This window comes from Camarhynchus parvulus, chromosome 5 (genome assembly GCF_901933205.1).
Source record: "Camarhynchus parvulus chromosome 5, STF_HiC, whole genome shotgun sequence".
In the NCBI taxonomy this organism is placed as follows: Eukaryota; Metazoa; Chordata; class Aves; order Passeriformes; family Thraupidae; genus Camarhynchus; species Camarhynchus parvulus.
Window position 1 is genome coordinate 25362644 of NC_044575.1, and position 19607 is coordinate 25382250.

Genomic DNA, 19607 nt, shown 5'->3' on the forward strand with positions numbered 1-19607 from the left:
GTGATAATCAGAAGGGCTGGGGCACAGCTGCAATTGCATGCTAATCCCTTCACTGACTATAGATAATGAATAGGTAAGAATGAAAAGACAGACAATGAAAAGATTCAAAACATATTAATTACAACTAAGGAGGTCATCATGTCAGTGTTTGTAGCTCCTATTACCACATGAACCTAGAGCTCTATCTATTAAAACATTTAGGAAAAATCAAGTGAACTGCTTGCTGGTATTAACACCATGATACAGCATAGGCCTAGATTTTTGCAGTGCTTCTCTCCCCTCTAGTTAGTTTCCTGTAAAAAGGGGCACTCCCAACCTGTAAAACCAAAAAGCGTTTTTAAATGCCCACATCTGCAGCTGTTACCTACATTCCTGTAATGCTTCAGAACAGCTCAGAGTCAGAGCATAGGAAACATACCCCATTAAATGCTGAACCAGAACAAAACAATGCCAGCAGACAAAGCCACACAAAACTTCCCTGCTGGCCTGCAAGGACAAATGACAAGGATCTTCTGCAGGTGTTCTCCTGGGAGGTGGAACAAACACCCTGGCAGATGCAGCAGAGAACACCTCAGTGGCACACTGAGAGTAAATGGGGTTTACTCTCAGTAAACACTGTTAAACCAGCAAACAAGAGAACATCAAGGGAAGCCAAGGGGTATAGTTAAAGACAGGAATGGGAAGAGAGAAGCAGGCTTCTTGAAATTTGGTGTCATCAAAGACTTGGATGGCAGGGGTAGGAACTCCATTTGCTGCTTTTGAAGGTGCCTGAAACCTCAGCTGTAAGATGAGCAGTTGGGAGAAGTAGCAAACACATGTGTCACTCCAAATGGGGTTGTCATAATGATAACCAGGGAAGCCTGGGAGGGAAGTAGAGCTGGGACAGAGGAGAGGCAATGCCGAGAGGGACCAGGTGACTCAGCAACAGAGATTACAAAGAGGGGAGCCCTTGATGAACACCAACAAGTAAACAGCCATTTCAGCACACTGGAGATTTGAACCCAGGCTGCAAATTGGATGAAGGTGTGAGAGCCTGGGGAGGCAGCTGGGGTAAGGACACAGCACCTCTAAGGGGGCTGAGGTCATCAGAGTGAGCATGGGAGACTAAGGACAGCAAAAAATAAGAGGAAGACAAGGCATAAAGGAATGATTGAAGGAAGAGAGATAGATCATGATAACAAGAAGGAAGAGAATTTTTCAGCCTTTTAGAAGTTCATATTTCATTTTGAATTAAAAATTGTTTTCTATTTTTGCTATGATACATTATTCGTAGCTCTGTGTTTGCCAATACATGTTACTTCAGCACAGACAAGCTGCTGCATTTTATTTAAATTTTAAGTAATTAAGGGCAACCAATACTGACTGAAGCATTATATCTTTTTATTTTAGATTAGTATCTTTGTTGTAATGAAACAGGTTCACATTGTACTTGTCTTATTAAAATTCTTCCTAAAGCAATTATTTTGGTCTTCATCTGAAAAATAAGCAGTTTCAACAGATTACCTTGTGCAATTTATAGTAGTTACATATATCCTAACTTGCTTTTAGACAGGCAGGGACTGACAAAGTCATGTGATTACCCATGAATTACCCATGGATATCAGTGTAAAGTACTTAGCTTGCCTTCTGACCACAAAACCTGTCTCTCAGTTTTTGATGTTTTAATTCTCACAGCATCCCATCTTATAATAACAAGAAATACTGTGGAAACCACTGAAATTAACAGGATGTGGATACTGAACCAGATCATCTAAATACCATGAAAGGTCAGTGGAAAGTTGAGCTGTGGATTAAATTGTTATACCTGCACTGGAAGAGCTGATCCTGACTCACATTATGGCTTGAAACTGTGGTACCCAAGAGATTTTCAAAAACTAAGTACTGCTGGTGTAATAAAACTTTTAAATTCAAAAGTATAGAAAATGTGTATTTTTCATGTGAAGTCCCAGATTATCTATTATGTTTAGCTTCGCATGTTATTTCTAGCAAAAATTCCTTGCTGACATTATAGGAAAATGCAGTTTTCATGTTCTTTGAAATTGTCCACATTTATCACGTATTTTTCTGTTGCACTAGATTTGGAATAAATTAAATATCCATAGCTCATTTGTCTTCACATATGATTTACATTAGTATAACAAATTTTGAAAGAATTTGTGCTGTTGTCCCAGATTCATGCATTTCAAAAACTTTTCAATAAATCCAATGTTTTCTGACCTTCAATTTACTGCATATACACGTATAAGCATGAAAAAAGTTCACCGGCAGTGAAATCCAACATAAATAAAGCACAAGTCTAATCATTATTTTGCTTGATTGGTTGATCTAGGATCATCATGTGGTAGAGAGGAACCACAGCCTGAGACAAGTCTTTACTTTCCAAAGTCTACTATGCTCATTTGAAGACAGCTCTTGATTCTTCTCCAGAGAAGAATAAAAAAACAAATCATGCAGATATCTTTCTGAAACTCAGGTCAGTGTTTATTTTTTGTGCTGTCGTTTCTGCTGTATGGCTGAATTCAAAGCCTGAAGGATCAGATGTTGGTTGTTCTGAATGTTGTAGCTGGTCAGTTCTATCAGCTTGTCAAACTCCTCTCCTGTGTAGGTAAAGCTGTTTAAGCAGTAGGGGGAAAAAATGGTGGAAACATCCACGTTGCCCTGAGCCATCTCAGCAGGGCTGCGCTCCACACCTGACAAATAAAGAAACATCATCAGTGGGCTACAGATATGGTTCCACCTCCTACTTTCCGGTGGGGCACCACGTTACTCCTTGCTCCCTTGGAATTTGCATTTCTCTCCCATGGGAGGCACAGCAAGGGAGGGAGGAGACCGTGCTACACCATGTCTCCCATTCAACAGCCAAAGGGCTGCCAGGTGGTGGTAGACCCATCCCATGGCTTACCAGGCTCTTTGTATTTTCTGAAGGAGTCATTCACCAGCGGGAAAAACACCACAGTCGGTGCCTCTGGGGTCTCTGCATCTTCAAAGATGTAGCACTCCTTTAGATTTTTCTTCTCTTCTTCACTCATTTGGATTTTGGGAAATGGGATTCCCTGCTTTTGAAAATATTTGGAGGCTTCTTCCAAAGGCTGAATTCAGAAAAGAAGAAAAAGTCAGAAGTTCTGCCACACTCTACCACTTTTCCTAATGCATCCATCAAAAGACCTTCACAAAGATTGGGAACAGGGTTTGCTGTCAATATTTCTTCTGTCTTTGTCTCATACATGAGATATTAAGTACTATTATCAGAACAATTCAATACTCAGCCTCCAACTTGCACTCCTGATTGGTGTTCTACCTTCTCCTTCTCCTCATTAGCCTTTATCTCTACAGGATAGGTAAAATGTCCATGACTATGGGAAGGGTGGCCTAGCAGCTTAGGATCCAGAAAGATGCCTCATCTGGAGAAGATCCTGAAACAAGTAGAATGGGCAAGAATCTGAAATAGTACAGTTTTTAAATGCAAAATCACAATTTTTTTTTTTTTACTTGGCATGAAGTATTTAAAAGCCCCTGTCTTAGATGCCTTAGGATGGTTCTGAAAAGTGATGTAAGCAAACAGTGATCTGGGAGCAAATAGCATCTTAACTAAAAGGGTAATCTTTCAGGTGTGTTAGCAATTTTTGAAAGTAGGATTTTGCTTCCTGAGTCTGGTTGGCAAGTATGAAAATTTTAGTCCTTAAGAATTTCTGTCTTATCCATATCTAGTAACAGGAATTATAGACCAGATTATTAGATGGTATCTGAAAGAGCAAATGTTGTCAAAGGACAATTCTTTTCCACAATTCCAAACAACAAAAAAATCCAGTTACTGTTCTAAAAACAACCGGACAAAATATTTCTAATTATATGGCATGTGGGTAACTTTATATGAACATCACAACACAACCATAAGGAGTTCATCAGCGGTGGTAACTAGAACTAGATAAACAATCCTTGTGAGTGAAATCTAGCTATCAAAATGGAGATCACAGGAGCACACAGGTCTAGGAAATAGCATTTAGCTCTTAGAGGGTTAATTCAAATAAAATATTCATAAATCTGATATTACTTCTGTTCTCAGGGGATTTACCAGCATCACTTGCAAGAGCCAAGTGTCTGCACAGGGAGCTGTAAACCAAGGACCCTTTTCTCCCAGAATCAGTTTATTCTACATAAATTATTCTGAATCTTTAGGAATTAAGGAGGGCTAGAAGGCAGCAGTTGTTTATCAAAGAAAAGAGAGTGTTTTTCACACCAAGGTCTGTGATCCAGAAGAATAGTTTAAGTGCAGGACAACATCCACTTTCCTCTCTGGCCTCATGAGTGGTGGGTAGCTAATGTCGATGTATCCCGCCGTGTCTGCCAGGCACATGAACTCTGCTGCTTCTGTCAGCTGGTTGGGGAAATGCTCTAGTACAGTATCTAAAAGGAAATATTTGTTATGATGAGTGATTCACTGAAGAAACCGTACATCTGTTTTTTGACTAATAAGGAAAAATTGGGAAAAATGCCTCTTGGCTATCCATTACATTTACTTTTTCCAAAAGAGCCTTAGACACTGCAGATGTTCAGCCTTCACACATGAAAGAAAGACCTGTTCAAGGTAAAAAGAGAATTCTTCCACTTCTCATGTTGCTATCCTTCCACCCCAGATGAGTAATAATTTTCTTTCCCTGGAGTAAAGGAAATTCCTGAAGCTGATTTGACTGTATGAAATTTAAATAGTTATCTTCAAATATTCATTTCCAAATGTTCATCATCTGCCCTCTCTTCGCTGATGAAAACACCAACCATCTAAGAAGGTAAAAAAAATTATATTCAAGGATGTTTACCTTTCCATCTACAGAAGTTTTTGTTCTGAAGGTATTCATTGTGCAACTGGAATCCCTTCAGGAAGTTGTAGAACTTTGAAACCATCACCCGCTCTGTCAGGATCCGCCGAATGATGCCCATGATGCCACATTCAGGGGTGACCAAGTAAGTCTCCAACTCATGTCTGCTGTCTGAGGGAGAAGGCTCTTCTCCTGAAAGACAGAGGAGATGAACAAATTGTTGTTTTGATTCAGTTCTTTTCAATACTTAAAATAATAGAGGGCATCTCATATTAGCTAGGGAAAAGATCCTAATAAGATATTGCAACATACAAATAAATCAATGTCAAAATAGGAATAAGAAGAAAATCATTCTTCAGTAAAGCCTATTCCATGAGAAACAGAGTGGCAACAAACTGCTAAAACTGGAAAAGGTGATCCATTCTTTGATAGAACTCACAGATAGATTCCCTGTGTGAAGGTTAGGGTAGGTTCAGAATCTGGACCTGTTCCTTTCAAAATTAATAAAAATCAGCTTTGCAAGGGAAGAAAAAAAAGCTGTCAGGAGACTGAGACATCCACAAACGAACAAAGAAATAGGGTTGTGCTAAACAGTACCTCATGAGTTTGGGAAGAGAGGCAATGACTTTCTATCACATACATTTATTGATTTCTTGAGCTTAGGGCTTTGCAACACTTCCATGGAGAAAGTGATAGAAACCCATAAACCAAACTCACTATATGCCTTTAAACACAGGAAGGACGACCAAGGCCTCTTAGAAAAACACAGGTTTATATCAAGATCAAAGAACATTGAAATGGCATTGCATGCAATTGAAGTCTTCAAGAACAGTGTATGAAAAGCACCAGCTGCTGAGGCAGACAGAGCACAGCACAAAGGTGTTTGTTACAACCTGGAGGTTCACCAAAGGGCCCCTGGCAAAGAAAATCTGCTTAAAACCTTCAGTAGTTTTATATTTGCATAAATTCAGTATAAGAGAGATTAATGGAAATAATATTGCTATGAATAAATTCAGAGAGGAAACCTAATTAGATACAGCTGACAACATGAAGCCTCTGGATTTATGAGGCACCAGGTAAAACAGAAACAGAAACATAACTAACCAATATCAACAGTGCTGTGTTGGGTACACCTCAGTGAGCGCCTCTGTGTAGGATTTGACGAATGCCAGGCATCCAAGAGGTTGTATGAAAAGACATTGCTCCATAGGCCTGTGCAATGGTAGAGAACAGGGAAGCTTCTTCAGAAACATTCTAATGGAAAATATCCCTTTAAAAAATAATCTCTCAGCTTTGCAAGGAGTATTGGAAAGCCTCAAGGCTTCCAAATTATCACCGAAACCTATATGAAGTTCTTTTCAGCAATTAGCATTCTGTTGTCAAAGAGAAGCCTAAATAGTTTAAAACATTGTGTGAGGCTTTCAGCCACTGTAATTCCTTGCCACATACAAACCAACATTTTCCATCCTATAAGCAACTGTCATAAGTGAGCAAAACCATGCCATTTCCTATAAAATAAGGGTCTGGTATACAAAACATGTCATATACAAGTGGATAGTCAGTTAAAGGTTTGGAAGCTGCTTCTGGACAGTCAAGAATCAAATGGTTAGAGTGCAGTCTGGGATAGTCTGCAGAAAAGTCCTCTAAATAAAAGACATCTTTGCTGTCCCTCTAAAATTTCTCTCTGCACAAAGTCTTTTGAGGGAGACTCTTCTCCTTCTATTTGTTATTCTCATTCCCATAGTGCTTCTCCAGCTTTTGCCATCCCATGTAAAAGAACCTCTGAATTTGTCTTCACAGTGCAGAAATCTCCAAAAGTCTCTTGGACTTTGAAAAGCATCTCTTCCTCCACAGCACTGTCACAGGCCCCCAGAAGAACTCTAGCAGAGAAGGCAGGGCTGTGCTTTGCCTTGAAAATCTCTACCAGTGAAAGTTTTACAAAAGCCATACATTGTACAGGATGCAATAACTTGAGTTGCATAACTAAATAATTATTCATCCCATAAATTATTAAAAGAAATACAATTGCCTTTAAAACATGGCTTGTTTCTAGAGTGAGACAGAAATCCAAGAGCCTTCTTTTTTAAAGGAAGTCCTTGTAAGAATAGACTCACTTAGGAAATATTAGAAATGCATAATCAAGAAATCAGATTGGGGCTATCTGGATCTACACTTGGTTGTCAAGCAGAGTTCATTTGTACATAATGACTGGCCAGTTTCTGTCAAGACAACCTCATCTCCCAGCGGCTTGAGAAGCTTCTGTCTAACCCTGCTACGAGAAGACATCTCTGGTTTCTCCTGTCTTGGCGTCTTCTCAGTCTGTAACTCCTCCGGTTCCCTTACCCCTGGAGTTACACACTGTTCCTGCATATTAATGACTTTCAAACATTGTTGTCTCCTCAGAACTTGTTTATAATTACATGGCAGTGTTGCCCTAACCTCTTGCACTGAATTTTCTTTGTACTTACATTGGCTGAAGTAAGAACTGTGAAGAGGGATGGTGTCTTTTACTAGGCCAACAGAGTTGAAGAGCGTAAACAAGTTCTTATGCACCCCAGCCTTTCTTCTGGAAACATGAGGGTCTTGTATCCCTGTAAGCTCATCCAGTCTTTCCAGCTCTAGCCACTGCTCTTAGAAAAGGCCTTTCCTCTCCCTGTAAATGACACCTTGCTTTTATCTTTAAACTATCAAGCTGTAACTAATAGCACATTTTAATAGTTACCCAAGAGGGCATTGCATGTGGTATCACTAGATGGCAACATTGCTTTAACTCTCCACCTTGTCCCTTATACACGGGTGGCTGAGGGATCACCAGGCTCAGGTGCTAAGGCTGAGAACAGAGCTGAGCCCAGGCTGGATGTGTTGGATGTACTTGCTACCTGGCCACCTCGGGTATGAACACACTACCCCACTGCTATTGAGGAACTGCAACGGAGGCTCAACATGCTCAGAAGAAGGCTCTGTAGCCCCACCTGGCTCTGTGACCTACCTCCTACCACTAACAGGCAGTACAGAGCGCTTAATGGAAGAGTAAAAGAAAAAGGGAAGAATGAAGGGATTTCTCCAGCAAACTCTCCAGCATCTCAAGCTCCTGGATTTAGGATTTCTAGTACTGCTAGCTGTATCTAAACTACTGGATTTCAGAGCCACCAGTGGGATTTACTATGCATTAATTTCTCCTGCCATTTTCAGATCTATTCATACTCTTGGATCCTGTGTTTTTTTCTGAGTCTTTTCCCTCAAACAACTCTTTTCTTAACTCATGACATCACTGAAAGATTTAGTGCTTGTATGACTGAGCACAATCTTTTCTTTCTTATGCCCAACTATTGTCTCATGTTTAGAATAATATGATTCTGGACTCCTCCTGCACAATACAGACATTCACAGCTTCTCTGAATACCAAATAGGGAGTACCATGTGGTGTTGGTGGTAGTATGGATTTTTCATTTTGTAAGTTAACTATTTTTTACCTGTATCCTTAGTGTCCTGTTGTGTCTTGTGCTTATTTACATGTAAAATATCTGTTTAAGAGTAGATGGACTTGTCTGCAGACAGCTTTACCCCAGAGAAGCAATGTACAAAGGGGTGTAGTAAGCAAAATTAAAACAAGAATTGCATAAAATCCACAAAACTGTTTTTCATATATTACTGTGTGCTACCCAATTTACTGAATTAAGAATGATAAATTTCAATTATTTATCATGGTAGCAAAATTACAGAGGATTTAGAATACTATTAAACTTGTAAAAGTATCAGTAGCAGTTCACAAAACTACTCTAAATTGCTCTATTTTATAATAAACTTAGTAACAACATTGCTTTGGCATCTCTGATCATGCCATTCATAGACAAATTTGACTTTAAGATTTTGGTTTCAAAATACAAATGTTTTTCATGTGGAATTCTGCTGCTGGCTGATCAAAATGAGCCTAGCCTCTTCAAGCAGCCCTGAAACTTCAGGCATGAGCATCACTATTCAAGTCAAGAGCAACAGTGAGTAGTGCAGTTTGAAATTTCCTCTCAGTACTTTTAGCCCATCTCCATTGTCTAAGGAATTCAGTCAGAGGTGAGAACAACATGGTGTATAATTGGTTTCAGTCCTGCATGATGCAGGGCACAGGTTGTAATATGCAGGGTTTGCATTATATTAAAAATAAAGAACATATTTGTGCAATTCTAATTTTTGCAATAGACCACATCACCTTTCATGAAGCAGATTCGGGACTCAGGAAGCTTCTTCATCAGGCGACCCATGAAGAACTCACTGCCAAAATCCTCAGCACGAATGAAGGCACCATATTTTAAGAACCCAACCTCATAAGGGGTGAACTCCACCCATTCTGCAGAGACATAAAACAAACTTTTAAATCTTAATCTTATCCCTACTTCCCTGCTGGAAGGGCTATGAAAAGGCAAAAAGGCAGCTGCAGGATAACGCCTATCTGCGGGGCCAGCACAGACTGACCTTCCTCAGGGTAAAGATTTATCATTCAACTGGTGTCAGCCACTCACTCAGTAACCTTTCACAGTGTTCTTCATTCAGAACTTTCTAATGACCCTCTCCAGAGAGAACATAATGGAAGTTTACACCAAGATGGGTCAGTCTGAGTTACCCCACATGTGGAGCTAAGGCTTGTGAGTATTTGGCTGTCCTTAAACACCTCCCCAAGATTTCTCCTGCCCTGCAGAAGATAAGTTCCTCCCATAGCCTAGGCATAAAGTCTGGAAATGTAAAAGGAAGTTAAGGAGGAAAAGAAACTACATAGTGTTTATAAACACTATGGGTCAGCTGTAGAAGAGGGTGAAGTACAGATAATGCAGATAGCTCAAACACCAAATGAGCCCATTTTTGCCATCACCTTTGAACTCTGAAAGACTGTAATCTTCTTTCATGTTGAGGATCATGTAGATAGGTAGGGGATTTTGACCCTGACTCAATGCCTCTTGCTCATCTGAGAGTTTGTGGTTATTTTTCTGTGAATTGATGAAAGAGCAAAATCAAGGGACCTTCTTGGCATAGTTTATGGGCTTCCAAGAGTGCAGCAAAGTACATAGCTCTTTTCCTCTTAATTTTGTTATTCTCTCAACTCATTTTGTGTCCAAACATTTTTTTAACCAAGGAGTGATCTAAACATTTACACATCCACATAGGCTGATTTAATTACAGGTAGAGTTGTAGGACACTTTTTTAAAAAATGGTCTCCTATTCTTTTTAGTAAATACATTCACTTTACATGGAAATTTGTTCTCACAGGGATGAACAGAGGAAAATAAACCTAGACTCTTTAGTTAGGTACTCAGATACTCATTCTTGTAGAAGGACACATAGGTTTTCTTTTCTACAGAAGCCCCTCGGGCTACTAGTTGTGCATTAAGAGATACATAGGGACAAAGCTCTCAACAAATTTGCAGAGACACTACACTGGGAGGGAGTTGTTGATCTGCTGGAGAGCAGAAAGGCTCTGCAGGGGGATCTGGACAGGCTGGATCAATGGGCCAAGGCCAATCATATGAGGTTCAACAAAGCCCAGTGCCAGGAACTGCATTTGGATTACAACAACTCCACGCAGCACTACAGGCTGGGGGAAGGGGGTGTGGAAAGCTGCCCAGCAGAAAAGGATCTGGGGGTGCTGGCTGACAGCAGCTGAACATGATCCAGTGTGTGTGTGTGTCCAGGTGGCCAAGAAGGCCAATGGCATCCTGGCCTGTGTCAGCAATAGTAGTAGTACCAGGGCAGTGATTGTCCCCCTGTACTCAGCACTGGTGAGGCCACACTTCACATGCTCTGTCCAGTTTTGAGCTCCTCACTATAAGAAAGACATTGAGGTGCTGGAGCATGTCCAGACAAGGACATGGAGCAAAGGCAATGGAGCTGGGAAAGTGTCTAGAGAAAAAGTCTTACAAGGAGCAGCTGAAGGAGCTGGCACTGTGTAGCCTGGAGAAAAGAAGGTTCAGGGGAAACCTTGTCACTCTTCACAACTTCCTGAAAGGAAGTAGTAGATAAGTGGGCATTGGTCTCTTCCAATTAACAAGTGATAAGACAAGAGGAAATGGACTTAAGTTGTGCTGAAGAGGTTTAAATTGAATATTAGGAAAAATTTCTTCACTGGAAAGCTAGTCAGCATTGGAACAGGTTCCCCAAGGAGGTGGAGGAATGACCACTCGTGAAAGTGTTTGAAACTTGTGTAGATGTGGCACCTGGGGAGATGGGTTAGTGGTGAACATGATAATGATAGGTTAATGGTTGGACACAGGCCTTTCCAACCTTAACAGTTCTAAAACCTCTTTGTTAATCAGCAGAAATCATCTGCTGGATAACGCTGGCATGCTCTCAGGCATCTGTCCCTGGAGCTTAATTTTCCATACAATAGTATTCAGTAGTTGGTAGAGAAAACATTGGAAGAACACTACCCCATCATCTAATGCTTTTTCCAGCAGAAGTCCCCAAAAATCAACACTAGAGATCTGGTATCCCTCTTGCTTCCGCAGTTTTAGCTCCTTTGCATAGTATTGCAAGCTCTCCAGGGAAAAGCAGCTTAGCTTGCACTTGGTCATGTGTCTGCGGACTTCACCAATTGGTCTTGATAGATCCTCATGTGACCAGTCAGCATTCTGATACAAATGTGACAAAGTCCTGGGGAAAAGAAAGGAAGTGCATTGTCATATGCAGAGAAACTTTCACTTTTTAGACTTAGATTTATGGTCCACATCAAATGAACTCGTTGAGTTTATTTAAAAGTATGTTTTGGGCTTAGTATACTATTGAAAAGACTTTTTGATTTAGAGGAGTTCCCCAATTCACTAGTGAAACTTGAGGACTTGAAAAAAAAGCCCCACCTTGCTACAAAAGTTTATGCACAAGGCATATTTGCACCCTGGTGACTCAGTAGGAAAGATCCTAGAGCTGAAACAAAGCAGCACCTAGGCCATTCACTGGCTTGGGCAATGTGCTCCTAATGCAGCAATAAAAAAAGCTTGAGACTGAAGCTCATGCTCTTCTTTACAAAAAAATTAAGAGAATAAATATCTCACAGCAGACTAGAGAGGTGATGAATGATGTCTTCGTTCAGGATCTCCTTACCATGTTGAACCAGATGACCCAGTGATGAATGAAATAGCATCCAAGAGACCCAGCTTTTGAAGACCCAACAGGTTGCCTAACAGAGATGTCAGTGCCCGGGTGCCACCTCCTGTTGTCATCACTGCTACAACTGGTACCTGTTTAATCATCAACACAACAGCGGTAAGCAACACTTTGTTTATCAGCACAAGTGATCAGAGCTGAGTGAAATGTAGCACGCCAGTCCCACAAAAAATTCCACATTTCACCATTTCCCCAAGCAGGGATGAAAAAAAAATGAAAACTGTGTATTTTGCACAGGGGAAAAAAAAGAAAAAGAAAAAAAAAAACCAACAAAAAACAAAACCCCCCCCCCAAAAAAACAAACACAAAACCCCCAAAACTGATTTTGAGGATTTTGATCAAAATCAATCATTTTTGACTGTAAATTTTTACATGCTGGCTTATCAAAACTTTTTGTTTCAAGGCGTTTCAATATTAGACTGCATTTTCCTTAGCAAAACATCTCTTGAGAGGTCTATTTTGATAACAAGCAGAGCTCATCCTCTCTGTAAGTCAAGCAAAATAGCTAGATTACATTTCCTACAAAGTACCTAGAGAATATAATTGCAGTGATGAAACCTAATTGTATGGAAATCTAAATTGTGTTGCAGGAAGACAAATTTCTCTAAGAAACCCACTGAGAGAAGAGGAGCCCATTAACAATTTCCACACACATTTCCAGGCAATTGCATCAAAGAAATACTCAACAGTTTCCTGATTCAAATTGAACACTTCAGGTCAAAGCAAAGTATTCTGATTTGGATTTTCCTGACTATAAGGAAATATTCCCTTATTCCCTTGCTGGAAAATCTGAAGTACTTCTCCTAAAAATTCTTATCCTTAAGGAACTGCCTGGGTTTTCTCACTACTGTGCCAATGAGAAATAATGTAGTTTGTGAGCAGGGACATAATTTATAATGTCTAAAACCATGCTGTCATATATAATCTAATATGGCATTCAATCCAGCTGTCCTGAACAAAGGAGAAAACACAGGTGAAAAAAATTAACCAGCTCTCAAGCTGGTTCTTCATTTCTCAAGTTCCTGATCACAGACCATGCTCCTTCCCTAAAGCGCCAACCATCCCCACACTAGCATGGACATTAGTAAATACAAACCCTAGCTCAGACAAGCAGATTAGAGAAAAAATGCTGTATGTCTTTGTTCTATTTGAGGAACTACAGCTGAAATTATAAGCACCAGAGGAGAGAGGATAAAATAGGACATTTCTCATCAGCTGGTAATATGCATCACTTTAACTGTTAGATTTTCTCCCTCCAAAAATCTGATAAAATGCCTTATGCGGTCTTGGTGACTGAATGATCAGCTAAAACAGTCAGACTATCCAGGTCTATAATGCACAGATGAAAAAGAAATAGATAAAAAATTCTGATTTATGGCATTATGTTTTCAGGAAAAATGTGTATCAAGAGGGTTTGATACTGGCTCTTCATCTAAAATAGAAAATGTAAAAAAGCATTCCTCAATGCTTTACGTGGTGCAGTGAATGTATCAGAGCTAGTTAAGGAACAATATGCAAAAGGCTATGAGCATAACATATTCCTGTCACACGGCATGTTACAGTCCCTCTGGTGCTCCCCATACCTCATGATCTTCTAGGTCTTGTTCTAAATGTAGTGCTTTTTTCAGAGCAGAAGCCACAAACTTCTTCCTTTTCAGTAGGAAATTTTTCTCCTCTGTACATAGATCGAACTCCAAGCGAACATCTAAGTTTCTGGACCTCAAACAAAGTCCAGGGTTAAACAGGGTGTGCACAATCACTTAACATTAATATCTGGATGCTTGCTTACAAGTTGCAACTTTATTATGAGGCTTAGAAAAGCTGTTACAGTGGCCCCACAAAAGCACATCACAGATGGTATCGATAAGGTAGAGAAAAGGCTGATGAACTGCAAAGTAGCAAAATCTTACAGAAAGAAATATTCTTTATACTACACTGTTTTTCAGGAAGTGTCTAACATAAATACTGCAATCCATATATGGATACTATAAACAGTGGAATATTTAGGATTTCTTGCCTCGGGACTGCCAGATTTTATAAATATAAATACTCTGTATTTTTTACAAGTAAGGAAAGATCTTTTTCTAAATATATAGCTCTACATATGTTGCAACCAGAAAACATTATTCTCCCCATCTAAACTGAACTCCTGTATAGCAGCATAACAGGAAATTTCACCTAGCACAGTTAACCACCTTCTGGACATGGGTAATGAACATAGGTGAATAGGTAAATATAATCATTGACTAAATACTTTCTCCCTTAGTTACAGAAATAGGCTAGAAGGCAAAAAAGCATATTTTTTTCCACAACCACAAAAACCTAGGACAGAATTGCTTACCAGTCATTTGACTTCACATGTAAATTGATTGTCTCATCCTAGGAAAAAAAACCAAAAACCACAATATAAACACTGGAGATCATTTTACGTTCTTTCTTTACATCCCCTCTGAAGCCCTTCTCTTTTTCTAAAAGCCACATTGAGCCACAAAGCCATAATAATCAGATAATCCATCAAAATCTTAAAACTTCTCCAACTCCACTTTATTTTCCTAATATTGTTTTACACTAAAGGCCAAGAGAGCAGTACACAGTAAAAACCAACACCAGCTCTGCCAGTGTGCTCCATCCTGCCTCATCATTTGCATTTGCTCTGATCTGCATTAGTTCCTGAGGTGGTCACAGAAATCCCTTTGTCATGTGTTTGGCTGTGATTTTTTGTTCTGCTAGGTCCATATGAAAATGTACAGGTCCGTGGTGTTAGGAATTGTTAGGAAGCTAAGGGCACTAACAGTTACATATCTAAATCCCTACTTCACACTGATCTAACTAACTCCTGCCCATTGATCTTTGGTCTATAGCTTAACATTTATTCTAATTTGGTATCAATCACCTTTGCTACTGCCACTTTCTCACTGAATGGAAGTGAATCCAGAGGAATAGTGAGGGATGCATGGTAGTCTTTTTTGTCTTCACCTGAAGTACGCTGAAAAATAAACAATAAGGTAGAGAAATATTTAATATATAAACCATACAAAAACACTGTCTCCAATTTACTTTTTTCAAATGGGGTCCCTGTCCAGCCATTTTCAGGTTGGCATCTAATATTTGTATATCTTAGGGGTTACAATGCTGTTTCAGAGCTGAAGTTCATGAAAGATAAGTCTTTATTAAATATACAAACTCTTTCCGTTTGCCTCAGCAAGTGTAGAAAATCATGAGTTTACTGTGCTTACTCAAGCTAATCACATACCGAGCAGAAATGAGGTTTCTTCTCTGCTAGAGCCATGCACAGCTCTGACAGCCTGTACTTGATGTAATGGAAGTTCAGGGGCTTCAGAGGTTGCCAGAAAGAGCCCAGCGACAGGGTCTGGCTCTTCTCATATGATCCCTTCACTGAAAACAAGAAGTCTTTTTCTGAAAAAAAAGTCCAAGCATGAAAAATATACAAAGAAGTTAATGTCTATGATCCCAGAAATGGAACATGAAATGGTCTTTCAGAAGTTTATATATAAATCCTTCAACAATGCTTAAAAGCTTCCAAACTCTATTTATCCAGCAAGGGAACAGTACAAGAAATAGGAGAAGAAAAGCAAACAAGCAAATCAAAAACAAACCACAAAACACAAAAAAGCTTATAAAGCTGCAGTAGATGTTTTAAAAACTGAGACATAGAGGCAAATTGGACAAAACCTCAGTTGAAATAAAAATATGTATTTTTTTCTACTTTGCAGCATTTATAAGATTCATTCCTGAAATTTAGAAGTCCAGTTTTTATAGTTAGTTAGCACAGATTATAACTGTTGGATCTATGAACCTGCATATACACTCCTAACGATCCAGTTCCTGTGCTCTAATTCTAAGAACAAAGTAGAAAAATTACCAGATAAGAAAATAACAAAACAGACAACAACCAACCAAAAAACCCAATACACACAGACAAAAATCCAAACAAAAAAATCCCAAAACAAACAAAACAAACTAAAACAAAAAAATAATTAAAAGGAAAAGAACCCAAAAAACCAAAACTAAATAAACAAAAGCCCCCAACAAGAAAAGTCAGTTAACCTAAAATAAGGGGGTTTTGCTTCTAGTTTGAAGTCTAACCTGAAGGTTCTTTTTTTGTCCATTTGGTGTCCACTAGGACTTCCAAGCAGGAAATTTCACGAGACTGTAGCAGGGATAAAAAATGAGAGGTTAAAGTAGATAAAACATGCCATATCTGGGTCACTTCATTGCTATCTCTCTTTGGTCATCTGAGTCCCTGGGGTCTGGAAAACAGTCCACTCTCTGTTTGTTTGGCTGATAGGAGAAAGACTTTGTCACTCTGAAAATGTGGCAGGTTTCAACTGAAAGAAAAATTGTTATGGTGGTTTTGGACAGGACTGGGAAGAGAATGGAAATAACGGGGACAAATGGGAGTGCTGAGACCTCCTGAGGGTAAACTGATGGGTTGGCCAAACCACAGGGGTGTCCTTGCTTCCTTCTTTGGTGAAGCTGGACAGTCAAGTGCTACCTCCTCTAAGTAATGAGTTAAGGGCAGCTGAGAAAGCAACTTCCATATCATCTTGTGGAAGTGGGGAGAACAGGATGGTCATGAGGCAGTCACAAAAGAAGTTCCCAAAGGAATGACAGAGCAGCAGTAAGTCAGTGAGAGACCACTTCAGGCTTTGTCAATAGGCTTGATATCAGCCTGTGGTGGTGAACAGGTCTCTGAGTATCCCAAATGAGTGTGCACATTCTTTCCTAACACATCCTCCCTCAGGGAGCAGCACAACAGAATGGCTACCTGTGTTTGATGCCCATCTCCCTCCCCTTCAGCCCCGCCTGCAGTGAGGTGTTGGGGCACCTGCCAGATTCACCTTCATATCACTATCATGAAAACAAAGACAGAAGAGCAATAGTTTAAAATTACCACTAATACACCATTAGTCACAAGCCTTTCAGGAGGGACTGGACTGAAAGAGAAAAAAAAATGTAATCAGAAGTAGTAACACCTAAATACATCCTTAAGTGAACATCAAGGAATGATATCTTCCTTGAAGTTTGTCTTGTCCAGCATGGTCTCAAACATGTCACTGATTTTTAATTTAGGGACACATCTGAAAGATGGTTTTCCTTTTTTTTTTACCATAATGGTAAAGAATAGTTGTAATAAGTATGATGACTGCCATTCTTATTATCCTCCTTCATTCAGCAAGTAATAGGATAAATTAGTAACTAAGATGATTCTTGGTAGATAAGGAATACAGAGTTTTAGCCAATATGCAACTAACTTCATCAACACCAGCCATGCTGAGTATTTTAAACTTTATAATACTAAATGCTAGCATATGTTTGACTGCTTGCAAAGGGGCACTTCCCTGTGGAGGTTACTCACATGCTCTCCGATGTTAACTCAACCTCTAGCATCTCCTGTGTCTGCAAAAAAAAAATAATTTATTATTAGCATCTGAATTAATTTTCTTTCTCATTAGCTATGGCTGTCAATTATTATTCTGGCTCCTGAAAGAGTTCTTCAATCAAATAAAATTTCCTTCCTGATCCAGGATATAGTGTGAGGAGTGAAATCATTTGAGTTAGAGTGATTTTGAAAGTGTTCTCCATCCTTTGTTAACCACCAGTCCTCAGGCCAAACTGCCTTATTCTCTTTGGTGGTGAGGCAGAGTAGAAGGGCAGGCAGTCCTGCAGCAGTAGGTGTTGACTTAAAACAGTCCAAAGACTTGGCTTTTTACTGTGTAATGTTATCTGAAGAGGGATACTGCTGAATAGAAGAGGGCATTTGCAATTCTTCTGATCAAAAGGACTCCTATAACATGGACAACACATTGACCACTGCCCAGAGAAGTTAAGGCAGACTGCCTGCCAAAATCACTGTGCAGCTGAATACCCATATGTACAGTATAAGAAAGTCAGTGAAATAGCAAATCTATGGAAGTATCTAAATTGAATACCCACATCCCATGTTGAAGTCATCATGTAAGTGTTCAGGCACACTGAAACAATGAAATAGTTTGAGCAACTGGCCATCAGCTGGTTTTAGCACCTCAGTATGGATCTTTGGATTATTTTCAGGTATATTTAAAAGAATAACAGGGCAAGGAATCAGTTTTTAAGGGATACTGCAACATTTGTGCCAAAGTATGCCCAAACTCACAAGTGCTTGTGCTGGGAAAAGAAATTCTAACGAAGAAACTTTGTGCAATGGTGATGAAGTTTTGTATTTCCAACAAAACCTATTTGAGCAACAGAGTCAAGAAAGAGGGGGAAAAAAAAGCAACACTGGTGTCAGAAAAAAACATTTGCTGAAGGGTTTGATGAGCTAGCAAAAGCCTTCAGGATCATGCCCTTGTCTACTTTGCTGATTAAGGTTTGGAAGGTTCTTCACAGGGCATATGAAGTGCATATCAAGAGGAAACAAACTGTCCTACCCACAATTGCTTTAAAAGAACTTATTTATGAGGTAATATCAAAAAAATGTATTTTCTTCCTGTGACCAAGGCAGTTTTATCACTCACCTTGGGATTTAGCTGAAATGTCAAGTGAACTGTTTCTCCAAGCTGGATTTTAGCAACATCAAAGAGAACAGTGAAGAGGAGGTCATCTTTAGTGACTGCATTTTCATCATGGACTTTCATCTCAAGAATATTCTGTGAACAGAGGTTCATAATTAGGATCCTATGTTGAGACCTTACACAGACACAAAATGATGCTGATGTGCTCAGCATGTTAAGGAAAACAGAGAAAGCATGGGGAGAAGTGAGAGAGCGTACAGAACCTTTTCATCCACATAGAGATGAAGAAAGATATTCTGAACCTAACACAGAGTCTGGTTTGTTGTTAAGTTTTCCTGTAGAGTAATTTAAACAACAAAAGCTAGTAGAATCACTGAATATTAAAAACCATGTTTGGCCTCCAATTTGGTTTGAGGTCACCACTTTTTCCTGAATTGTAGGAAAACAGCTAGTTGTCAGGACTTTGTTGTTATTGGTAGAATAAAAATCCTTGGATATAAGCAGCAATTAAAATACATTAAGAATGTACCATATAATTACTTCATGGTTGCATAATTTTATCCTGTAAATTATTAAACAGATCACATGCTGATAATTACCATGGAATCTACAGAAAGCAATATGCTTCTGTTAAATTGCACAAACACCACTGTATAAATCTCCTCCTCTCCCTCCTCTGTCACTGGCCTGTTTGGATGCACAGGAGAGGGTAACAGCCCCTCCTGTGCCTGATTAGTAGCTCGACGTGGGCTGGCTCAGAGATGCCTCCCAGGTGCTGAGCCTTAACTTAGTGGGGTGATAAGTCAGGCCTCCCTCAATATATTCAGCAGCTCATTTTCGTGCAAATTACAGGGAGCACTTATCTCAGATTCTTACTTATGCATTTAACTTGCTAAGAGGCTTGATGTTTATTAAAGACACACAGTTAGGTTCATGGTCCCACAACACAAACACATGGATAAAAGAGAGTGAGCATGTGAACTTTGTTGTCTTAGAAGTTCATAATTTATCTCAGAATGGTCCATACCTAAATGTAATAAGTGATTGACTAGACAAATACACTGAAAGAAACCTGCAAGAGACTACCAAGGGAGAGATGGCAATAACCTTGAGTTTGCAATTTACTGTCAGA

General features: G+C 39.5%; 1 protein-coding gene across 1 annotated transcript in view; it reads right to left on the minus strand.

The window, feature by feature from the left end:
• Positions 1 to 2481: 2481 nt before the first annotated feature.
• LOC115903896 (cytosolic phospholipase A2 epsilon-like) overlaps positions 2482 to 19607 on the minus strand; it is a 32761-nt gene continuing 15635 nt past the window's right edge. The window contains exons 4-20 of the mRNA XM_030948766.1: positions 18479 to 18610; positions 17341 to 17381; positions 16876 to 16918; positions 16068 to 16131; positions 15214 to 15377; positions 14854 to 14946; positions 14302 to 14339; positions 13544 to 13679; positions 11898 to 12034; positions 11228 to 11450; positions 9676 to 9790; positions 9019 to 9156; positions 5919 to 6026; positions 4815 to 5006; positions 4238 to 4404; positions 2903 to 3089; positions 2482 to 2690 (exon numbers count right to left, since the gene is read on the minus strand). Of these exons, the coding sequence (XP_030804626.1) occupies positions 2482 to 2690; positions 2903 to 3089; positions 4238 to 4404; positions 4815 to 5006; positions 5919 to 6026; positions 9019 to 9156; positions 9676 to 9790; positions 11228 to 11450; positions 11898 to 12034; positions 13544 to 13679; positions 14302 to 14339; positions 14854 to 14946; positions 15214 to 15377; positions 16068 to 16131; positions 16876 to 16918; positions 17341 to 17381; positions 18479 to 18610 (2187 nt within the window). The remainder of the gene's footprint in view (positions 2691 to 2902; positions 3090 to 4237; positions 4405 to 4814; positions 5007 to 5918; positions 6027 to 9018; positions 9157 to 9675; positions 9791 to 11227; positions 11451 to 11897; positions 12035 to 13543; positions 13680 to 14301; positions 14340 to 14853; positions 14947 to 15213; positions 15378 to 16067; positions 16132 to 16875; positions 16919 to 17340; positions 17382 to 18478; positions 18611 to 19607) is intronic.